A 21,841-nucleotide genomic window follows, 5' to 3' on the forward strand; every position below is an offset into this window, starting at 1 on the left:
TGCATTTACATTATTCAAATAATGCACTTGTATAAAACAATGACAAACATAACCTCACACAACGAAGGAAGAAAAACACTATTCAAAGACAAGAAAATTATGCTGGCTCCCTTGTGCAAATGCTTTATCTTTTGGATTCTTGTGCTGTCTGCATTTTTAGCTGCCTTGTATTGGCATGGAAAGTGTCAGGCGCCCTTAAAACATCGTGGCCTATCGAACTTTCCTATGACGGGAAGGAAGTCTCTTGCTTCCGCGTGCACTGCATAGCAACACAGTACATTTCCCGGCTGGCAATTCTCTCCTTTAAAACCATAAGCCTGTTTGTCCTCAGCATTACAAAAAATAAAACAAACAAACAATGCAGTTTCATCGGCATTGACAGTATTGTTTGGTGCATACGAATCGATTATAAGCTATAAGCCACGCTTTTTCGCCAACTGTCGGCATCACCAGTGTTCATGGATTATACCTTTCCCGCACACTGCCTGCTACGTGGTATTGTGGTGTTCCTTAAAACGCCAAATACAAAATGACGACGATTCCGCTCGAACATAGCAGACAGGGAAACGCACTGTCGACACACCGAAGTAGGTGAAAGTGTGCAAAGTTACCCCTTCACGTTCCGGAGGACGAGTTCTTTCATGACGCGGAGAACTTTTGAATTTAAATCTCTGTAAAATACTAATTTTTATTCAAAATGTAAAGGCAGTTTTAAATTAAAAGTCTGTGAATTTCGGAAACAGGACCGATATTGTTCTTCGAATTGCAAATTATTCGTATTGTGAATTAAATGATTTAAATAACATGAAAAACTGTACCTCATGTTTCCGGGAACGAGAGCTGCTTCGAATTAGGCGGATTTTGAATGAACCAATTTTGAATTAACGAGGTTCGACTGTAGTTTTGCCAAAGTAATATACAATTTTTCACTTTTTTTTATTGAGGTGGTGGACTTTACAGAGAGAAATTCATAGTGGATAAGCAAGTTGTGCTTGTTTGTTTTGTTTTTTCAGTGGAAATCTTATGCTCTATGTTTAGAATGCGTACCATCATCAGTATACTTTGCATGTCTTTCTCTAGGTCCTTTACACCTGCTTCAAAAGGAACGACAAACGAGAAGTGAAAGTTGCACAGTTGGCTGGTTCTGTCGCCGAACATTCAGCATATCACCACGGTGAACAGTCTCTCATGTCCACAATCATCAACTTGGCGCAGAATTTTGTAGGAAGCAATAACATCAATCTCTTGCAACCTATTGGTCAGTTTGGGTCTCGATTGACCGGAGGTAAGGATGCTGCCAGTCCTCGATACATCTTTACCATGCTCAGTCCCTTGGCAAGGTACATATTCAACGTTCAAGATGACCCTCTATTGGATTATCAATTTGAGGATAATCAAAAGATTGAACCCCAGTGGTACATACCTATCATTCCTATGGTGCTGGTAAATGGAGCCGATGGCATTGGGACGGGATGGATGACCAAGATACCAAATTACAACCCCCGAGAAATTGTTCAGAACTTGATGAGGATGATTGATGGTGAAGATCCAGTGCCTATGGTAAGTCCCTGCTTTACCAGTTTAAGACTAATGTTCAGTACTATTTTACTTTATGTATTTTTATGTTACTCTTCTGTAGAAATGTGGTTTTGATGTTAATATTACTGCAAGGCATTTACCTATTTATCAGACATCTGACACCCCCATGATTTGGATCTTGTATTTGTATATAATCATTGTTCTAAATGAGAATATGTATCCTCCAGGTACCATGGTATAAAAACTTCCGAGGTACCATCGAGGCTCTTGGCAACACAAGATATGTAGTGTATGGAGAAATTGCTATTATTAATGAGGAGGTTGTGGAAATAACAGAGTTGCCAGTTGGAACATGGACGCAGGCGTACAAGGAGAATGTTCTCGAGCCCATGCTCTCTGGTGGTACCGATAGCAATAACAAGACACCTCCCTCAATCTTGTAAGTATGACTGTTTACTCTTTTGAGTTTATACCATGTGAGAGACAGCAGTCTCTGAAAACATAAATCTAAATGATATGCAGTGTAATTTTTCTCGATACAGCAACATGTAATGTAATAAATTAGTGAATTGAGTAGCTGCCTCTGTGGGTCCGTGGTAGAGTGTCGGCCTCCGGATCCCAAGATAGCGGGTTCAAACCCGGCAGAGGTAGTCGGATTTTTGAAGGGCGGAAAAAAGTCCATTCGACACTCCATGTCGTACGATGTCGGCATGTAAAAGATCTCTGGTGATACATTTGGTATTTACCCGACAAAATTAATTAAATCTCAGCCATAGACGCCCAAGAGAGATCCGGTTTACTCTAGGTCCGCTAGATGGCAGACAGAGTAAACCGGAACGTCGAAATTGACGAGCAGACAGCCAGATGGCGTCAAATCGAAATGTCTGCAAACGGTAGCTGAGGCCATACGATTATTATTATTATTATTATTATTATTATTATTATTATTATTATTAGAGAATTGAGAGGTACAGTTCAACTCTGTATGAACTGTGCAGAAGATTTGGCCAATCATGGCACTACAGTATATATAGCAAAGGTGCCAACTATTACAGGTTGTCCGTAATTATTTCGGATTTCACCTCATGATTACGACGTTGTGATCAAAAGGAAAATTATTGAGGAAAACGACATTATCACGGAAGTAATTTTCTACGGAAAATAGAAGGAAGGAAAGTTGTTCAATCCTTTCCAGCATTTCTGATCAAGCTTCCTGTTTTCAATGCTTCTGAGTCGGAAACGATACCTATTCGATCGTCACTTCCTTTTGCTACCGATAAGCGTTGTGAAATTCATTGTGTGATTGACGGAGTTATTCTGTTCTTCTCCATTACAAATTCTTAAATGTTGTATTGACAGAATTGAGGGCCACTAGAATCATTTATGGTTCAGAAGACAAAAATGTCATCACAGGGGGAAGGATGTTTCAAGAATACCTCCACTAAAAAGCATCTGCTGGATGCGAAACAAGTTACAAAGAATGTTTTATCACTGAATTAGCAGGTAGTTTGCAAATGATACTGTGTAATATGATATACTTTAGAATAGATTGCTGTCGGGAAGGGAAAATGGGGTATCATTATTGAGAAGGGAGGACGTGGTTTGGACTTAAGTCGAAAATCTTCTGAGGGGTGGAGGGTGATTACTGATGTACAGATTTCACCCAGAGAATCAGTTGTGATGTAAACATAAGCACGTGCTTGGGTTAACGTTTATTGGTTAGTGCTGCCGCGGGACACCTACGTGGAGACATGAAACTACTTCGTTAGCCACATCATGGCTAATGCAATCCTAGATGCAAAGTGTCAAAGTGTCCGAAATATAATTCCTCAAATAATTTAAGTCAGAGAAATATACAAAAAACTGTTTGCATTAAATGTTATTTAATATAAACAAGCATTTCAAATTGAAGAGCACAAGGGACGCATTCGCTCGTGCTTGACCCGCCATTTTGTTAAGCAGTGAGCTTGGGAAGCAAGCAGTACAGTACAGTACGTGAGTGAGTGAGACATTACTTGTTCTTGTGCAATGTGGATCACAGAGTTGAGTTCATTAAAAATCGCAAACGGAAACCTTTGAAAAGTGGCGAGAAGACAATTACATTGAATGTGTTTCAAAAATTTTGTAAGAAATACCCGACTTTAGCTTTAAAGGATTTGCGAAGCTGACATCTGAGTTCACTTGTGTTTAGGGAGTGGAGCGTTAATACCGTGCGCAGCGAACGACTGCACCAAGGATAGGTAAGAACACCTGGGAAATCGAAGAAGCGCTTAGGCCCTACTTGGAAGGCGTTTGTCCTTTATCATATTCTGATTAGGTAAAGTAACGGTACTGTACATTTTATTGTTTTAATATTGCCTCTTCTAAGTTCCTCGCTAGAATTTTACTTGATTAGGATATTAAATGGGTGAAGTTTTGCTTACATGCGCTGTTATGATTGATTTATTACGTATTTACTTTTCGTCCCTAAATTCAAATCTACCTTTCTTTTCTGATATGTTAAATATCGAGATGCCATTTATCATTCATTGTTGTTTATTTTTCGCGGACAGTCAGTGTAATTTGTGCCGTAATCCACATCACAATTGCCTGTCAACTACTGTACATGTTGACGTCAGTGGTATCCGGCAACAGTCTATGTAGAGCTAATCCTGATGTAATCGCCGCAATCAAGCGAAGTAACAACAGTTTCAAGACTGCCCATGTGGTTCCTGCCATGTGTCCGGGAGTAGCCCAGTTATTCTCCAATCAGCGTTTAGACCGCGGATGGATACATACGGATACACATTTTTCTTTGTTTACATCAGGTTCGGTTCTCTCGGTGACGGGAGAATAACCTTTCAAAGGTTGGCACCTCTGATATAGACAGAGGATTGCTAGCATAATGAGATATAGTTTTACTGCAGCATTCATCACAAAAAGTGCATGTTAAGTGGCAGTTTTTAAGCTGATTTTAGGTCAAGCAAATTTGAAGCCCACTAATTGGGATATAAGCAAGGCTTTCTAGGTTACGTTGCTTTTCAAATTGTAGGTGAAATATATACAGAGTGGCCCACAAGTTATTCACACCAGATGTTCACAATGGCTTCATTCAATTGCAGTTTTGTTTGAGGCTTCCTTTCTCTTATTTTCTTCAAGATCTTCCACAAATTTTCAGTTGGATGTAGATCTGGCAAATTGCCAGGCCAAGGCAGCGACATTTTCTGTTCACGTAGAATTTATTTGACCGCGACGGCAGGGTGCTGAATCGCCGTAAAAAATGAGTGGTTTTACAGCAAACAAAATTTTCTTGTCCTTGTCTCCATTGACATTAGATTGTGGAGCATTGATATGCCCATCACCATTGTATGAGTACAGGATTAATTTAGTTCTTTATTTGCCTTTGGAAACCCTCTACAACCCCACTACGATCCCCATCACTTCCACCAACGTGCTGATGTTCTTTAGCCTACTTTGCACACTTCATACATTGTTGTTTTGCAAGCATTTGTTTCTTTTCTACCTTCTTGGACACCAAATCAAATATTCACAATCAGTTGCTTACAGTTCTAAAACACAGAGCTCGATATCTGCAGTCGCTTAAGTGCGGCCAGTATTCGGGAGATAGTGGGTTTGAACCCCACTGTTGGCAGCTCTGAAGATGGTTTTCCGTGGTTTCGCATTTTCACACCAGGCTAATGCTGGGGCTGTACCTTAATTAAGGCCACGGCCGCTTCCTTCCCACTCCTAGGCCTTTCCCATCCCATCGTCACCATAAGCCCTTTCTTTGTCGGTGTGACGTAAAACAAATTGTAATAAAACAGTTCTGAAACAAACGTCAACACTAGAAGTTTCCCTTGGTTTTTGAGTAAGCCCTTCCGAGGCAACAAATCTGTCTTCCGGGCATAATTTATAACTGTGAGGCTCTTCAGTCTGCTGAACTAACTTTAAGTAAATTTATAAACTACCTGAAAAAGAATTAAACTTAAAGTAGAATGGTGTGATTCATTCTTGAAAGAACATAAACAGATTCCATCACACTCAAATATTTATTTCTGTTTAAATATTTAGGAACTTGAAACTAGAACTTACCTTAATGATGTTCTCCTTTTTCTACTCCAGTATTGCGGTATATGGTGGAGTATAAATAAACATAAATATTTGAGTGTGATTTGATAGGATCTGATGATGATCTTTAAAAAATGAGACATGTTATTCTAATTTGATTCTTTTTCAGTTGTATTACTGTTACCATATGTTTTCTCTTTCAGGTAGTTTATAAATTTATTTACTCAGTTTGGGCAAACTGAGGAACTTAACTGAGTCGAAACTGAAAAGAGATGGCTTTGGATATTAAAAGCCTGCACTTGTAGCATGTTTGGTGCTATACTATTCCTGCAGCACAAGGTAGCGAGTCCTCCCACGCTGAGGGGTTAATATGATTACTTACACTATTAGGACCAAATGACGTTGCAGTGCAGATGAAATACTGTACATATTTACTTCTGACAAACTAATTACACCAAAGATCTAAATCTCCTCCAGGACTCAATACTATGGACTTATTTTGAACATTTTCTGACTTACACTTGTTTTCCCAGTCATATCTGTGCCATTACTCCATTCCTCTTCAATCATTTTGTCCCAGTCCAGGTCCTTCTTCTTGCATTCCTCTTTATTGAATTGATCCACCTTGTTCTTGCCCTCAAACTTCATCATCTGTTTCGGTATTCTTTTCTCCTCCATCCTCTTTACATGTTCAAACCATCTTTAGTTTACTCTTATCAATTATCTCGTTTAAGCTTTCCATTCTGACCTTTCTTACGTCTTCGTTTCTCAGTCTGTCTTTCCTATCATACTTCTTCGTATTTTTTTCACTGGCATGAATTCTACTTTCCTCCCTACTTGTGACTGTCCAGGTCTCAGGCACATAAGTCAATATCAGAGTATAATACATTTTGTACATTATCTCTTTACACTTGGTACTTCCTTACTCCGGCCAAGGTTTCTTATACTCCGGTAGAATGCATTGCCCTCTTGCACTCTCTTGCTAATCTCAATGTCCAGCCTTGTATTCTGTTAATTCACTCTTTAGTTATTTGAAACTGTCAACAATTTCAAGGTTTTGACCTCCAATCACAGTGCCTTGCCCTTGTCTTTACTTGAGATGACCATGGTCTCTTGCTTTTCTCTGCACTGATCTTCATAGTATACTTCTCAATTTTCTTGTTCAGTATATCAAGTTGTTCTTGTCCTCCTTTTCTGTTTGTTCTCCAGACCACGATATTGTCTGCAAATAGTAATAACTTCATAATAACTTCATCATTATTTCCATACACATCCTTTGTCCCCTTTACAATTTCGTCCATAACCATTAGAAACAAAAAAGGCGACAACCCTGTCTTAGTCCAGTTGCATTTCTAAACCATTTTGTCCTTCCAAACAGAGTCTGTACGCTGCTGACACAGTTTTTGTACATTGCTTGCATCATTTCTGGAGTTTGTGCACCCAGTCTCTTTTTGACCATGGTTTCCCACACCTTCTCCCTGTAAACACTGTTGTATGCCTTTGTTAGATCTATGAATGTCATGACTGGATTCTATCCTTATTTCCCAACTATTTTCCATTAATTGCCTCTTGATGATTGGCTTCTTTGTAGATCTTCCACTTCTAAAGCCATACTATTCCTCTTATAACTCTCCTACTTTTCTTCACATTTTCCTCTCTTAATATTCTTTCCAGTATTTGCCACTTGTGGTAAGATTGATTCCTCTATAATTATCACACACTTTTTTGTCCTTAAAAGACTGGTGTTATTATTCCCTTTCGCCAATCTTCTCACATACGTTTCTGTCTCTATGTGCACTTTAACAATCTGTACACACATCGTTGTCCAACAGTTCCAGCAGCCTCATCATTTCCACACTAATTTCATCCATTTCGGGTGTCATCCCCATTTTTATTTTATGGACTGCTAATTCCACCTTTAACATTGTTATATAATATTCTACTGTTGAGTCATCACGCCGTATTACTACCGTCTGCACTGTTTCTCACATTCAGCAGTTTATCAAAATAGTCCTTCCATCTTTTTTCTAACAGGAAAAATTTTGGAGAGTTTTGTTAGGCCTTGGAAAAGTAATTTTGTGCTATTGTCAGTGAGAAGTGGAGGAATCTTGTAATGCTTTCAAATTGATCGAGGGAAATGACTGAAACACATTTAGGAGTAGCTAGTAAACGTTGCTTCGGGAAATAAGATCTCAATGGAGGTTTCTGTACTATGCCTATTAACATATCTGTACCTGAGGAGCAAAAGGGCTTTTGTCCATTTTGTATATTTACAGTGTAAGGTAAAAACAGAAACTGGCGGTACATTTATGCCAATTGCTCGTTATACAAGTGCAGTCTATTTATAAATGTGTTATATAAATTTTATTCTGCATATCATATAATTATGTAGATGTGAAATAAATTCATATTCATATATTCCAATCTAAATTTTCTTGGGAAAACCGTGAAAATAGACATAGCCTTTTTTCTTTATTCCTTATTACAGTTCTGGATGCTGTAAAAGTAGTTAAAACATATCTGTGTGTAATGTCAATATTTATACCTGTTCTGTAGCTAAATGAACAAGAACAGCATAATATAGAACACACAAAATGTTACAATTATCACACCAGTACAATTTTCACAAATTTTTTTTACACACATTGATTTTGTCACTGAAGTTCTGCATAAGGTAATTCTTGTAAATTACATTTTCCCGAATGAAATATTCTCCAGAGAATTTTAATTTATATATGTGGAAGTATCACTCGTCGCTAGGATATTAGTCGTCTTCTCCATGAGGGAGGTCACTTTAAAATTCACTGTACTGTACTGTACGTGGAATCCACTGAGTTCACATTTGCAGGTCCGTGTATTTTGCTGAACTAATGGGTTTGGGTCCGCTTCGTACGGTCGGAATTTCCTTTCGCAACAGGAGAGCATTTCTACGATTTCTTCTGATATAAATTTCTTGAAAACAGGTGTCATTGAAGGATGTCTTGTAGGCAATAATTCCAGGTTCGTCGGCTGAAACTTTAAGCCTTACAACTTTCGAGATTAGGAACATTTCATCACTAGATGATTTCTTGCAATTTGTGAAAGGGGATCCAGATGTTTCAGTTGAAGATATGAAATTTTTGAAATCGCCACATTGCATTTCATGGATTACTAGCGGCATCTCTCTTCTCTCTGTAGAACTACTCATTTCTTTACAAGTTGTGTGTATTTTTTGGAACTTCCTTCACCAAGGTTCCTATCATCTGACATTTGTGTTCCCAAGAACTAGATTCCTTCGAAAAGGCGTCAAATATATTTTTCCGTTACTCTTCAGTTAATTTCTCGGTGTATTTCATTCTACACTTACATGGAGGCTTAAGTGTGTGTGCTGGGACTTCCTTTTCACCTGGCACTGATTTATAAGATGCCCCAATCAACCTGCTTCTTTTAGCACTAGTTCTTTTCCAGCTTGAGGGGTCTCAGATCCTTTTTCTCCCACGATATACTACTACTAGTTTTACTTTTCCATTGGTTGCAGGTAACTCACATGCCTTTGCGTTATTTTGACATTCTGAAATGAAAAGAAACTTTATGATAATATTAATAATTATTATAGTTGGCATAATGTTGTGGGTACAAAATATCAAACTGACTCTACAGAAACCCACTACTTTTACTGTTTTTGGGTTCGTAATTTGAGTCCAACTCAGAGAAGTCTGATGCAGTGTCATCCTGCAAGTCTTCCATATGCTCTTCATCCACAGGTTTCTCATGTGAATGCTTGCCGTCCAGTGTCTGTTCATATGAGAATATAATTTTTTTACGTTAGCAATATGCAATATTTTTAGTGGAAGTTCAGGAGTTAAGTTTAATGTTAATAAATAGCACTAAAACAGTAATGATAATGAAGATAAAGATATTGCTAAGAATACAGCATACGTTAATGGGACCTAATTCCAATCAGTTGAAGTTAGTATTCCTTCAATCTATACATCAAAGTTGATTAGGGCGGAACTCCACAAATCACAGTCGGTAACAAAATGTAGGCTATTACAGAACTCTTCAGCAAGAAACATATTTACCTCTCACTTCACGTGCTTGCTCTAGAGCAAGTTGCAATATCATCTTTCCTCTTGAAAACGATTCATTTTGCGTACGTTCAAATATTGAAGTCTTGCGTAACTTTGTAACTTCTTGTGGCTTACAAGAAGCCAAAAACCTATGTGGAGTTACAAGTTCTATCAAAAGAAAAAAGGAGACACCATGGTGGAATGATAAAGTGAAAGCAGCAGTGAAAGAAAGAAACCAAATAAAGAAGGCACTGGATAAGGAAAAACAAAAACAGGGACAAGAACGAAATGAACAAGAAATACAAAGACTTCAAGGAGTATACAGGAACAAGAAACTTGCTGTAAAGAACATTGTAAGGGAAGAAAAAGAGAAGAAATGGAATGAGTTCGCAGACAAACTGGAAGAGGACAGTACAGGAAATATGAAATTGCTATACAGAGTAGTGAAAAACAAGCGAAGGGATCAAGAGACCATAAAAGCAATAGAACGTAATGATGGAACTCTGGCACAAGAAGAGGGAGAAATTAAACAAGAACTCAAGATCTATTTCGAAAAGCTGCTGAATGGAGATACAGAAAACATAACGGATAGAGGAGAGCCAAGTCGAGGTACCACAACTGAACCACCAATTACATGGCTTGAGGTTGAAAATGCGCTCAAGAGCATGAAGAAAGGAAAGGCAGTGGGCATAGATGAACTAAGTGCAGATATGCTGAAAGCAGCGGGAATTCCAGGAATCCAATGGCTCTACAGACTGCTCAACAAGATATGGGAGGAAAATACTATTCCTGAGGACTGGAAGATGGGCATCATTATACCTCTGTTCAAGAAAGGAAGCCGACGAAAATGTACTAATTACCGTAGTATCGCACTACTGTCTCATGTCCTGAAAATATTGGAAAAAATAATAGAGACCAGCATCAGAGATATTGTTGAACCAATTTTGGAAGAAGAGCAGTATGGTTTCAGACCAGGAAGGTCAACTACAGACCTTATTATTGCAATTAGGATGCTAATGGAAAAATACTGGGAGAAGAACAAGCCTTTATTTCTAATATTTTTGGACATTGAGAAAGCATACGATAGTGTACTAAGGGAAAGAATTTGGCAATGCATGAAAGAACTTAAAAGTGCGAGACAGCCTCATAGACAAAGTGAAAATGTTGTATAGTGGGAACAGAAGCTGTATTCAAGTAGGATGTGGTTTGTTGGACTGGTTTGAAACAGAGAGGAGTGCAGCAGGGCAGCTCATTGTCACCACTTCTATTTATTATTGTAATGGATGTAGTAATGAAATCTATTAAAAGGAAAGAACACGGAGATATCAAAGCCTTCACATTTGCAGATGATGTTGCGATCTGGAGTGACTCAGAAGAGGAATTGGGAGAGAGAATACAAAGCTGGAATGAGAAGTTTTAAGAAATATGGGTTAAACATCAGCAAGACCAAGACGGTGGTGATGAAAGTGTATGGGGAAGGAGCAGAACCAATAGTCAAGTTAAATGAAGTCCAACTGGACAGCGTTCCAGTTTTCAAATACTTGGGTAGCGTTATATCAAATGACAACCTAGCAAAACATGAGGTGAGCAATCGAATCAATAAGGCAACACAATTTTACCACCAGGTAAGACACCTGCTGTGGGATGAGCAAATACCCATGAAAACAAAAATGACATTGTACAAGTCCTATTATACACCAATTCTTACATACAGTCTCGAAACCACAACACTGACCAATAGAGATAATTCCAAACTTCAGGCAGCTGAAATGAAATTCCTACGCACTATGATCCAGAAAACCAGGAAAGACAAGATTAGGAATGAGAAAATTAGAGAAGAAGTAGGAATAGATGATTTTCTCCTCAATAAGATTCAGATATCAAGACTGAAGTGGTTTGGTCACATTAAGAGGATGCCAGTAAACAGAACTGCAAGGAAGGAATTTGACAGAAGGGTAGAAGGAAGACGACCCGTGGGAAGGCCACGAAGGAAATGGATAGATTTAGTTAAGAGTGATGTACTGCTGAGAGGTCATGATTGGGACAAGTTGGTGGAGGAAGAATGGTACAAGGACAGGATGAGATGGAGGAGGCTCATATACCACACCCGGGAAACTGGAGATGGTTTAGGATGATGTTGATGATGATGATGGCTTACAATATTTAACTGTTGTTGTTTTCACGTTAATGTGTATGCGATAATGCAGGTCCTTTATATTCCCGTAACACAATTACTTAGGAGAAAAAAGGCGGATGTACCACATGCGATCTTGCAGCACTAAAAAGTTCCCTGCAAAAGGTGGCTCTCCCACATGCGCCCTTTCCGTCCTAAAAGCACTTTGGACTACTACCTTTATACCACACACTAAATCCACAGGGAATGGCAACAGGACAACCGCCTTTAGTTCCATAGATGTGGTCGATTATACTGAACACAAAAATGGCCGTAACTCAGAATCACAAAAAATGGACTTCGCCCTTTTGTCTCTCAGGTACGGTTATATAATGCAAAAACACACACATTTCATCCACAGTAACTGATACCCATTCATTTATCCTCAGTCATAAGAGAAATAACATACATAATGATGTCTGTTCTACTGTCACAACTAAAAAATGTTCATAGAATCTAAGCAATTCTTCTCAGCATTCTGAGGTGCATAACCTGCCATAAACATTACCCTTTGCTCTCTCTAATAAGTCATCCCACACAAACCCACCATCAAAAACATTATGGCCGATGTTTTCGCTCACTTCATAAGCAACATCACTGGCATCCTCACTACTTTCACTCAGTCTATATCAGAGTCCTCGTTTAATGAAATTGAGTTTTCCGTATTGTCATTTGCTGAAACTTGAAGTTCCGAATCCGCAATCACTAGAACACGTTTAGCCATGTAGCAAGATTTATGATATGAATGGGTGGAGTCATATCCTAGGCAAAGAACACATCTTTTTCCTATAAGTAACCTAACCTATCAAAATAATTTATGCTGAGAGTCCCACTGCAAACTTTCACCCAATGATATTCTACTTTGTTAAATTCTGCTCTTGTTTCCTTGTCACCAGAAATTTTGCCAAACCCGATATATCATACGTAATTGATAAAAACTCAATAGATAAATCAAATCAAAGATCGATGCTACGTCTATAGATATATCCTACTGCACTTGTAGTAGTTTAAGTATTGTTTGCTAGATAGAACAAAGCAGAAGCTGCTCCGTGCGTGCAGTGAATGTCGCGACATGATGGGGAGCGTTGGGAGTTGGCGTGCAGTGTAGAATATTGCATTTATGGATATATTTCTTCTAAAAAAAAAAAGTTGAAAGAGATTCCTTCAGTTAAGACCTCTCCAGTTCTGTACTTGACTGTGAAGAATGTAATATACAGATGTAATTCTGTTAAAACTGGGAGCTGTGGCCTAACCACTGAACAAAGTGTACCCATTTTCACTGCTTTTAAATTATTATTAGTATTATTTAGCGTGTAATGCTACAGGTGACAATCAACTATGTACAAGTTCTTAACAGGAAGAAAAAATACAATTGACTGTATATAAGTTTTAAAAAATATTTACAAAGTCCATATTAAAAATGTCAATGTGGAGGTTGTTCAGGGAAAAAAGTAAGTCAGAAGATGACATAGTCTTCTCCCCTAGACAGATATTAACCACTCAGCGTGGAGTGCCGTACACTGCACACTTGCTGTTGGGACCGATTATGTGTTGATTTAGTATTTGGTAATTTGAGTATATTAGCCCTTCCCTTTATTCTCTCTACCAGGTGACTGGATAAACAAACCATTATCATTGAGCTACTCCACTTGTTTTAGGATTTATTGCTGTAGTTTCTTGATTTGTGTGCCAATTGTGGTGATTATGCATTTTTGTGTGTCTAGGGACTTCAAAGAAAATAATACTGACACAACTGTAAGATTTGAAGTGTTCATGTCCCCTGACAAGCTAAACAAAGCGGAGGAAGAGGGTTTGCACAAATTCTTCAAGCTTCAGACCACTATTTCCTCGTCAAGTATGGTAAGATAGAATATTTTACTGCCACCTTTTTTATGAACAGAGAACCTACTTTTCTGAGAACAGTGTGGTTTATTTATATACATTGATTCCATTTATTTCTAGTGTGCTTTTGACGAAAATGGATGCATGCGAAGGTTTGATAATGTAAACCAGATTCTGAAAGACTTCTATAGAGTCCGTCTTGAGTTCTATGGAAAGCGGAAGGCTTACCTGGAAGGAATGCTTCAAGCAGAGTCAAAGAAGTTGAGCAATCAGGCCAGGTGAGTGGGTATTGTATTCTTTATTAACCTTTTCATCTCAAATATTGAGATTTCTGACCTCTTGTAAACTTAAGTGTTCAGCCATTTTGAGATTAGTAATGAGATGAACCCATTGGTAGCGACATGTGTGCTGGTTCCTGTGTTCAAAACTTGGAGCTTTATGAGGAATCTTTCTCCTGATGCAGCTAATATTCCATGGAGTGCAGTCCAGCTGTTGGGTTTGAACCAAGTACTGTAGATCTTGTCCCTTGTGGAAGGATAAAAACACATACAGTACTTAATGATGAGAGCGTTTTCTCAGACATTTTTGAGTGTAATGTTGGTGAATCAAGTTCTGAATTGTCGCCAGGTTGGCAGTATTGATACACCTGTTGCTCCAAGTATTCTGTTAGGGAAGAGTGTTTCGAGTGATGATGGCAGGCCAGTTAAATATCCTATTTCAAAGGAATTGTGATACAAGACCATTGGACTATTGTAGCATGTTTTTTATTGAGGGTATAGTCGATGAAACAAATACGGTGAAGGGAAAATCTTTGTAAATTGATGCCTGCAATGAGACCGCAGACTGAATGGAGGAAATCGGAAGAGGTTACATACACTGAGTATTTACTGGCGTTACTTTGATTATAGGGCTTGTCAATTTACCCAGTGTCCAAAACTACTTTTCTCAGCAAGGCCATTTTTTTTCTGTGTTTTTACGCAAGATTAATGCAGATCTTCTGGATGTTGTATATAAGTCCTGATGCGGTGGATATTTGGAGAGATTTTACTGTTACCTGGACATAGAAAGATACCTTCTGAAATATCTAGAATCACTAGCCCATTAACTTTTTTTGTACTTGGATAAATTGTCTGTTGATGAGTGTGATTATTTTCAGAGGGAAAATAAGCTTCAGTACCTACAGCACTAAGGCACCAACTAAGTGAGAAATAAGAATTTTTGCTCTGTCTACTGGGTATATCCAGTCTTTGATTCCCTATGATGGAAAAGGTACAGCTTCAGCTTATGCTGATAAACTGTTCACCACAGTGATCGCAATTTGATAGGTTGGTTGTTGCATTTGGGGGGGAGGTTGATCAGTGGAGTGTTATAAGGTATTCTAATGACCACTTACTGAGGAAGTGTCACCTAATTGGTACAATTATTCCTGGCAGGATAGGAAATCCACATCATAAAAAGGTTTTCAGGCTGAAATAAAGGCCTATTGTGCAGATGTTATGGTCTCAAGATGGAAGGAACATAACTCATAAACATGTATGCAAATTGAAACCAACTGAAGGAAAGTAGCGTATTTATGGGAATAACCCCACACCCTAATTTTAGAAAGATTAATTTTGAAAAAAAAAATGAAACTGAAATTCCTTCCATCAAGAGTGAAAATAAGGCATAAACAAACATTTCATATCACTCCGCGAGGTCCGCGTGGTCTCAACGACAATATGAATATGGAAATTTTCAGATATAGCTGCTGTGCCTGAACACATTTGAGATTGTTATTAGTAATCACACACAGTCGTATCGACACACTATTTTGATCAAAAACCGGTTTTCGGACTTAAAAGTCCATCATCAGTGATTAAAATTATTTAAAGCATTTAATTTCACATTAATGTGTCGTCAGAATGTGTTAAAATAGATTTTAAAAAGTTAAAATGGAGCCCTGTTCAGATCAACTGTAAAATAAGAAAAAGAAAAAAAACAAGTGTAAGAATATGCAAACAATACGTATAAACTTACATTGATCTTGTAAAAAGTACGACATACCATAGGAAGGGCTGGCTTATCCTCGTGCTCAGGCTGTTGCTCAAGTACTAAACAGACATTCAGCTTTAAGTACGGAGTGCGCTGGTAGCACATATTGTGTCACCTCAATTTTGAGAAAAAAATGTCGCTTGCGACTGTTTCATTTAAAGTTTTATCAGGTTTCCTTGTCTGTGCCAAGAATATCTCTATGTTTTTGCAGGTTTTAAATTCAAATCCATCATTACCTTTAAAAATTAATTTCATGTCCTTTCTGATCCCTAAAAAGCTGTGATTATTCTTATAAATAAATGTGTTCCACAAAAGCAGAAAAATATGTTGTACTTTATTGCTTTGAAATGTTTTTGGTATATTTGATTTAAGGTTCACCCAGTCCTTACTATATACAACATTTTGCAGTCGTCGCAAGTGAGCCTATATACTGCCGAAATTGCTGTAGACTGTGTCCGTTGTATACCGTATTTACGTGAATACTCCCTGCATATTTAAAAAAAAATATTTAGGCACGAAATTGGGGTGCGGGTTTTATTTGCATCAAGGTTGACAACAATCTCTATGCTCACCTAACTTTCTTCATTGCAAGTTGGCGGTTAATTCGAAATCCGATTTCTGCGTTCCTAAGACTTCGAATTAACGAGGTTTTACTGTATCGCAAAACTAACATCCGAATTCTCAGGTGTGTCTTTTTCAAGTGTTTACATTGCATGAAAAGAATTATCCACCATTGGTTGTGTTACTATCCAAGCAAAAAGAGACCGCATGTTAGAAATGTTTTTGACGTAGAGTGAGACAAATTTGTAAGTTATTTAGGAGAGGACTCTAGTGATGCAAGAGAGAACGAATCTTCTGATCTACAGGGAATCAAGCCTATTACAAGTTCAGATTAATTTAATATCTGTCACGTAAGTAAACCTACTATCTAATTTTCATGGCAAATATACCGTATAATCTCGAATACCACCCGCCACCGAGTAAGACCGCACCCTTATTTTGAAAGAATAAAATTTTAAAAGAAACAGAAGTCAAAACTATTTACAATCTTTACTAAATGATTCAATGATTAGAAAATACAAATAAAAGTGAACAAACATTTCCAGAATGATATCCAACAAGTTCATTCATCATCAGTACCAACTTCAGAACTGTCATCACCATCACCTTTCCACAAAATGTCGTCAACCCTGCCATCCATAGCATTAGAAATGCTACATTTCCTGAAGCTCTTCTGTATGAGGTCTCCAGGGATACGATTCCATGCTGTCAAAATCCATAAACACAGCTGCTGTACTTCCAGGCGCTGAATGCGACCAGTTGGCGTCAGTGTGTGATTATCAGCTGCCATCCATTCTGTATAGAGCTGTTTCAAGGCTCCTTTAAATGGACGGTTCACGCAGACATCCAGCGGCTGTAGCATAGACGTCTTCCCGCCCGGAACCCCCTCTAGGGACACCATGACATTGACGTCGATGTGGGGGCTGGTCAAAAAGGCAATGTGACAGTAGAATGTAGCTAACGTGTAGAATGTTGGATTAGAAGTAAAATCTGTAAAAGGAAACCAAAATCCTGGTGTTAATTGTATGAAAAAATCGTAATAGAATTTTTAGGGTGAAATCGTGTGCACTTACCATTTGACGGTGGTGAGGGTAACTTATTGACGACTGTCGAGCTCTTACTGCGTGTTATAGCTGTAGGTTTGAATTGGAGGGGAATCTGTTTTGTGAAGGCGTGACTATGGGCTTGTTTGTAGTACTGGGAGGGGAGCTACTATCGGTGGGGGAGAAAAGAAGAAAGTCTATTGCTGCGTGTATTATAGCGGTGGGATGCCGTTGGAGGGAGCGGTACTAGAGTGGGTGTAGCTATAGGTCTATTGGTTGTACTTGAATGGGTGGTACTGGCGGTAGGGGAAGGGAGGGAAACGTATTATAGAATAGGTGGGAGTGCTTATTAATTTAAGGTTGAAAATTTTTAAGAATATAATGGTGAGGGGAATTGATTCTTGTAATAGTAATAAAATCTGTTTGTACAAGGAGCCTTTTTTATCAATGATATCATTTAAATTCTTATCTTTGTTAAACTGCTGGTCGAGAATACGAATAAATTTTTGTATTCTGTCAAGAGTTTACTTTTTTCGATTCTTTTTGAAGATATGAAGGTCCTGTTCTATTGTGAATTTATGCCCTGTGTCCCTCATGTGGTTGGCCATAGCGGAGAATTTGTGTCTTAGTGCATTGTAATGTTCGGCGTATCTAGTTAAAAAGCTGTGGCCAGTTTGACCAACATAAGAAAAATTACATGTAGAGCATTTTAATTTGTATATATATGATCCAGAGTAACGATTATCTGTGACGTTGATAGAGTTATGATTAAAGAATAAGTTACGATTAGTGTTTTTTATAGCATAGGCTATTTTTACATCGTACTTCGTTAAGAGATTGGTAATTTGATGAATACTATGATTAGTGAACGTGAATTTAGCGTATTTTTGTTTAATGGGTTTTAATCGAATTAAATTTGTAGCTAGTTTTAGTTTGGTTTTGTTGATTATTTTATTAATTATATCGGTATTAAATCCATTGAATCTAGCTATTTCTTTCATGAATTGTAATTCTTTTTTTAAACTACTAGAAGGCATAGGGATTTCTTTTAATGCCGTATATATTAGACTGTGATATGTGGCTTTTTTTATTTTGAGTTGGGATGTAATGAACCCTTTTTATGGTTGTTGGAGAAAAGGTGGGTTTTCTGTACATTTGGAAGTCGAACTTGTTTGATACTCGTGTGATTTTGATGTCTAGGAAGTTTAAAGCGCTATTGATGTCATCTTCTATAGTGAATTTAATGTTATTATCCAAATTGTTAAGAAGAAATGATATCACTGTTGGTTTTTTTTTATCTATGATTGCTATGGTATCATGACATAGCGATGCTAAAGACAGAGTCCGTTGATGTTATTATTTTACTGTGTTCGAGGTTATCCAAGTATATATTAGCTAATATTCAAGATAACGGGTCTCCCATTTACAAACAGGAAAAGTACAAGTTAGTGTAAGGAAGAAGCTTTTTGATGACGATGTGAATGATACAGAAGATTCATCTAATATTTTAGAAGAAGACGATGACATTGACAATTTTCTTGAAGAAAGTGATCATTACAGAGATACCGGAGATTCTGAAGATACTGAAGATGAAAATACCTCAATACACGAGAAAGTACAAGATAACTAAGTGGGACATTCACTGTACTAGGTCTATGGGATGAGCCAGAAGACATAATTTAGTATTGTTCTTGCCTGGCCTGTTAAATTTAGCTCGTAATGAAACATCTTCCATTGAATCATGGTAGTTATTCTTCCCTGATGATGTGCTAGACAAAATTGTGCGTTACACAAATCTATGGATTCGAATGAGACGAGAAAATTACCAAAGGCCTCAGGATGCCCGGACACAAACCGTGTAGAGGTGAAGGCAGTAATAGGATTGCTCTACCTGGCAGGATTACAGAAGTCGTCCCGCACAAATCTAAGAGATTTATGGGCTTGAGATGGTACAGGGATTTAGCTTTTTCGCACAACTATGGGTCCCAGAAAGTTTCAATTCCTATTGACTGCTTTGCGGTTTGACGATTTCACAAGCAGGGTAGATTGTCAGAAATCTGACAAATTCACAGCTTTCCGGGAGGTGTGGGAGGAATTTGTCGAACATTACAGGTCGTATTACTCTTTGAGTGAATACGTCACTATAGACGAAATGCTTGATGCCTTCCGTGGCCCTTTTCGTCAATATAAAGGAAATAAGCCGGCGAAATGTGGTTTTAAAATATTTACAGTTGCAGATGCGAGGACCTTCTATACGTACAATGTATGTATGTACAGGGAAACAACCTGATGGACCCTACAAAGTGAGCAACAGTGGAGAGACTAGTACAGCCGATTTCTGGCACTGGCCGTAATATAACCACAGACTTACTCCAGTTGGAACGATAAATCAAAACAAACGGGAAGTATCCCCGTCTTTGTTCAAACAAAAACCAGACCAGGAGGGAGCTGCATGTTTGACTTTGGAAATGTGTCCACGTTGTTGTCGTACATTCCCAAGTAAAATAATATATTGTTGTTGGTATCGACTATGCACAACAGCGATGACGTAGATGAGTAATAGGATGGGGCAGAGAAACCAGAAATATTGACTTTTTATAAGCTAACTGAAGTGGGAGTGGATGTCGTTGATAAACTGAAAGCATCTTATACAGCAGCCCTGTCCAACGCGGTGCGCGTGGGCGCCATGGCGCCCTTCGCAATTAACCCATTCACCTCATATTTAAATACCATAGGAGTTCACTGAGAAATCAAATTTAAATACCGCTCTACGGACGTCGTCATCACACTATTATTTAGGAAATCATACAAAACCAACCAACCATCCTTTCTGAAAATTTGCATGCATGATAATGAAGTAATAAACTTACCAGTGCCGCTATTTTAGTACATCTGCTGGGTGTGGTACACCTCAAAACATTCTTCTAAGTGAAGAGCTACGCCACACTTTTTGCACTGTCAGCAACTTTCACTTCTTTTACCCCGGCTGTAGCACACAACACACCTTCTTGTGACTTTTGATTTCTTCTCTGTAGGGGGAATACGCATGGGAAAGTGGGCCCATGATTTAGCTTGCAATCTGGTGGAGTTGTGCTCGCTGAAGGTCGACCTCGAACCGAGTACTCCGGTAACTGAACAGTCTCTAGTAGCTGCTGTGCAGTGCTAGTTCAGAAGTCCGTGTAGCTCGTCTTTCTGCTAGCAGCGATCTTGTGATACACAGTGAAGGAATTGAAAATGCACATATCTAGGAGGTAAAAGAATATTTTCCTATACCCTTTCACTGTGCGTCGCATGACAGGAAACAGAGCTGTAACCTGATCCTGAAGGTCAACACCACCCATCCCCTTCTGGTATTCAAGGCCACACTTGGGCTTTATCACTTCTTCCCTCGGGGTTTGTCCTCTCTTTCGTCTGAGTTTGCCTGTCCCTGTCATGTCAGCTGATTTGTGTTTAGTGGTGAAAAAGCAAACATCCTTGTTGTCTTTCCACTTCACACACAACATACTGTTGGCAGCCCACGTCTCATACTCTCATGTTTTAGCTTCGTCTTACTGATATCGCGAGGCATGTCTTTTCGGTTCTGTCTAACAGTTCCAATTACATTCATCTGCTTGTCGTGTAGCCTTTTGAATAAATCTGGGGAAGAATACCAGTTATCTAAAAACAATGTATGTTCTCGGCCTAACCAGGGTTCACACATGTTGAGAACAACGTTTGTACTTTCTGATCCGTTACATCATCACCTACATAAATTTTGAAAGACAGACAGCAGCCAGAACTTGATTCACAAATTTTGTAAATTTTTATTCCAAACCTAGAACGTTTAGACCTATTACACTGGTCATATGAAAGGCGGCCTTCTGAATTTCATTAGACTTTCATCTAGAGCAATGTCTTGTGAAGGTAAATATAATTCTGAAAATTTGGAACAGAAATGTTGTATTATAGGCCTAATCTTTCTTAGTTTGTCACTACTATCGACTTGTTCATCGTCAACAAAATGCAAAAATCGTGAAATTATAATAAATCTTCCGCTGCTCATGGTTTCACGAAAAAAATAGGAGTGTTTATACACCTGTTTTTACTGCAGTATAACTGTATTCTTGACTTTCGCACTTGTGACATCAGTATAACACAAAATATGCCCTAATTTCGTCAGGTGTAGTCTCAAACCATTTGTCATCGTCTTTCAACTTTTTTCTGGCAGGATTGCTCAACTGTTTTGCTGCATATGAATTTGTCTTGACAGATATTTTGTCAAACAGGGTCCATGTATTCACAAAATACTGAGAGTTCAGATAGTGGCTGTGTATCAAACTTTTGAAAAAGTTTTCACTAACCCCACTGTATTCACTAAACTTATGTATAACAGGTTTATTGTCACTTTTTGTCCATTTCCAGTCAGTCAAGTTAGTCTGTGCCGAGGTACGAGCTAGTTTGAAAAGACTCGGCACACCGTCGTTATTTGCATCATTTTCAGTGTCATCAGAACTATTATATGCATCGCTAGTACTCGAACTAAGGACTTCAGGGTCTATTTCGTTGTCACAAACATC

The 21,841-nt window shown here is 38.3% G+C and overlaps 1 protein-coding gene across 3 annotated transcripts in view; it reads left to right on the forward strand.

Moving 5' to 3' along the window:
• Top2 (topoisomerase 2) overlaps positions 1–21,841 on the forward strand; it is a 326,551-nt gene that overhangs the window by 147,245 nt on the left and 157,465 nt on the right. For all 3 annotated transcript variants that reach the window (XM_067136112.2, XM_067136110.2, XM_068225185.1), the window contains 4 exons: positions 1,081–1,560; positions 1,767–1,978; positions 13,533–13,668; positions 13,771–13,928. In XM_067136112.2, the coding sequence (XP_066992213.2) occupies positions 1,081–1,560; positions 1,767–1,978; positions 13,533–13,668; positions 13,771–13,928 (986 nt within the window). The remainder of the gene's footprint in view (positions 1–1,080; positions 1,561–1,766; positions 1,979–13,532; positions 13,669–13,770; positions 13,929–21,841) is intronic.

Source organism: Anabrus simplex, chromosome 1, assembly GCF_040414725.1.
Source record: "Anabrus simplex isolate iqAnaSimp1 chromosome 1, ASM4041472v1, whole genome shotgun sequence".
NCBI classification, from domain to species: domain Eukaryota; kingdom Metazoa; phylum Arthropoda; class Insecta; order Orthoptera; family Tettigoniidae; genus Anabrus; species Anabrus simplex.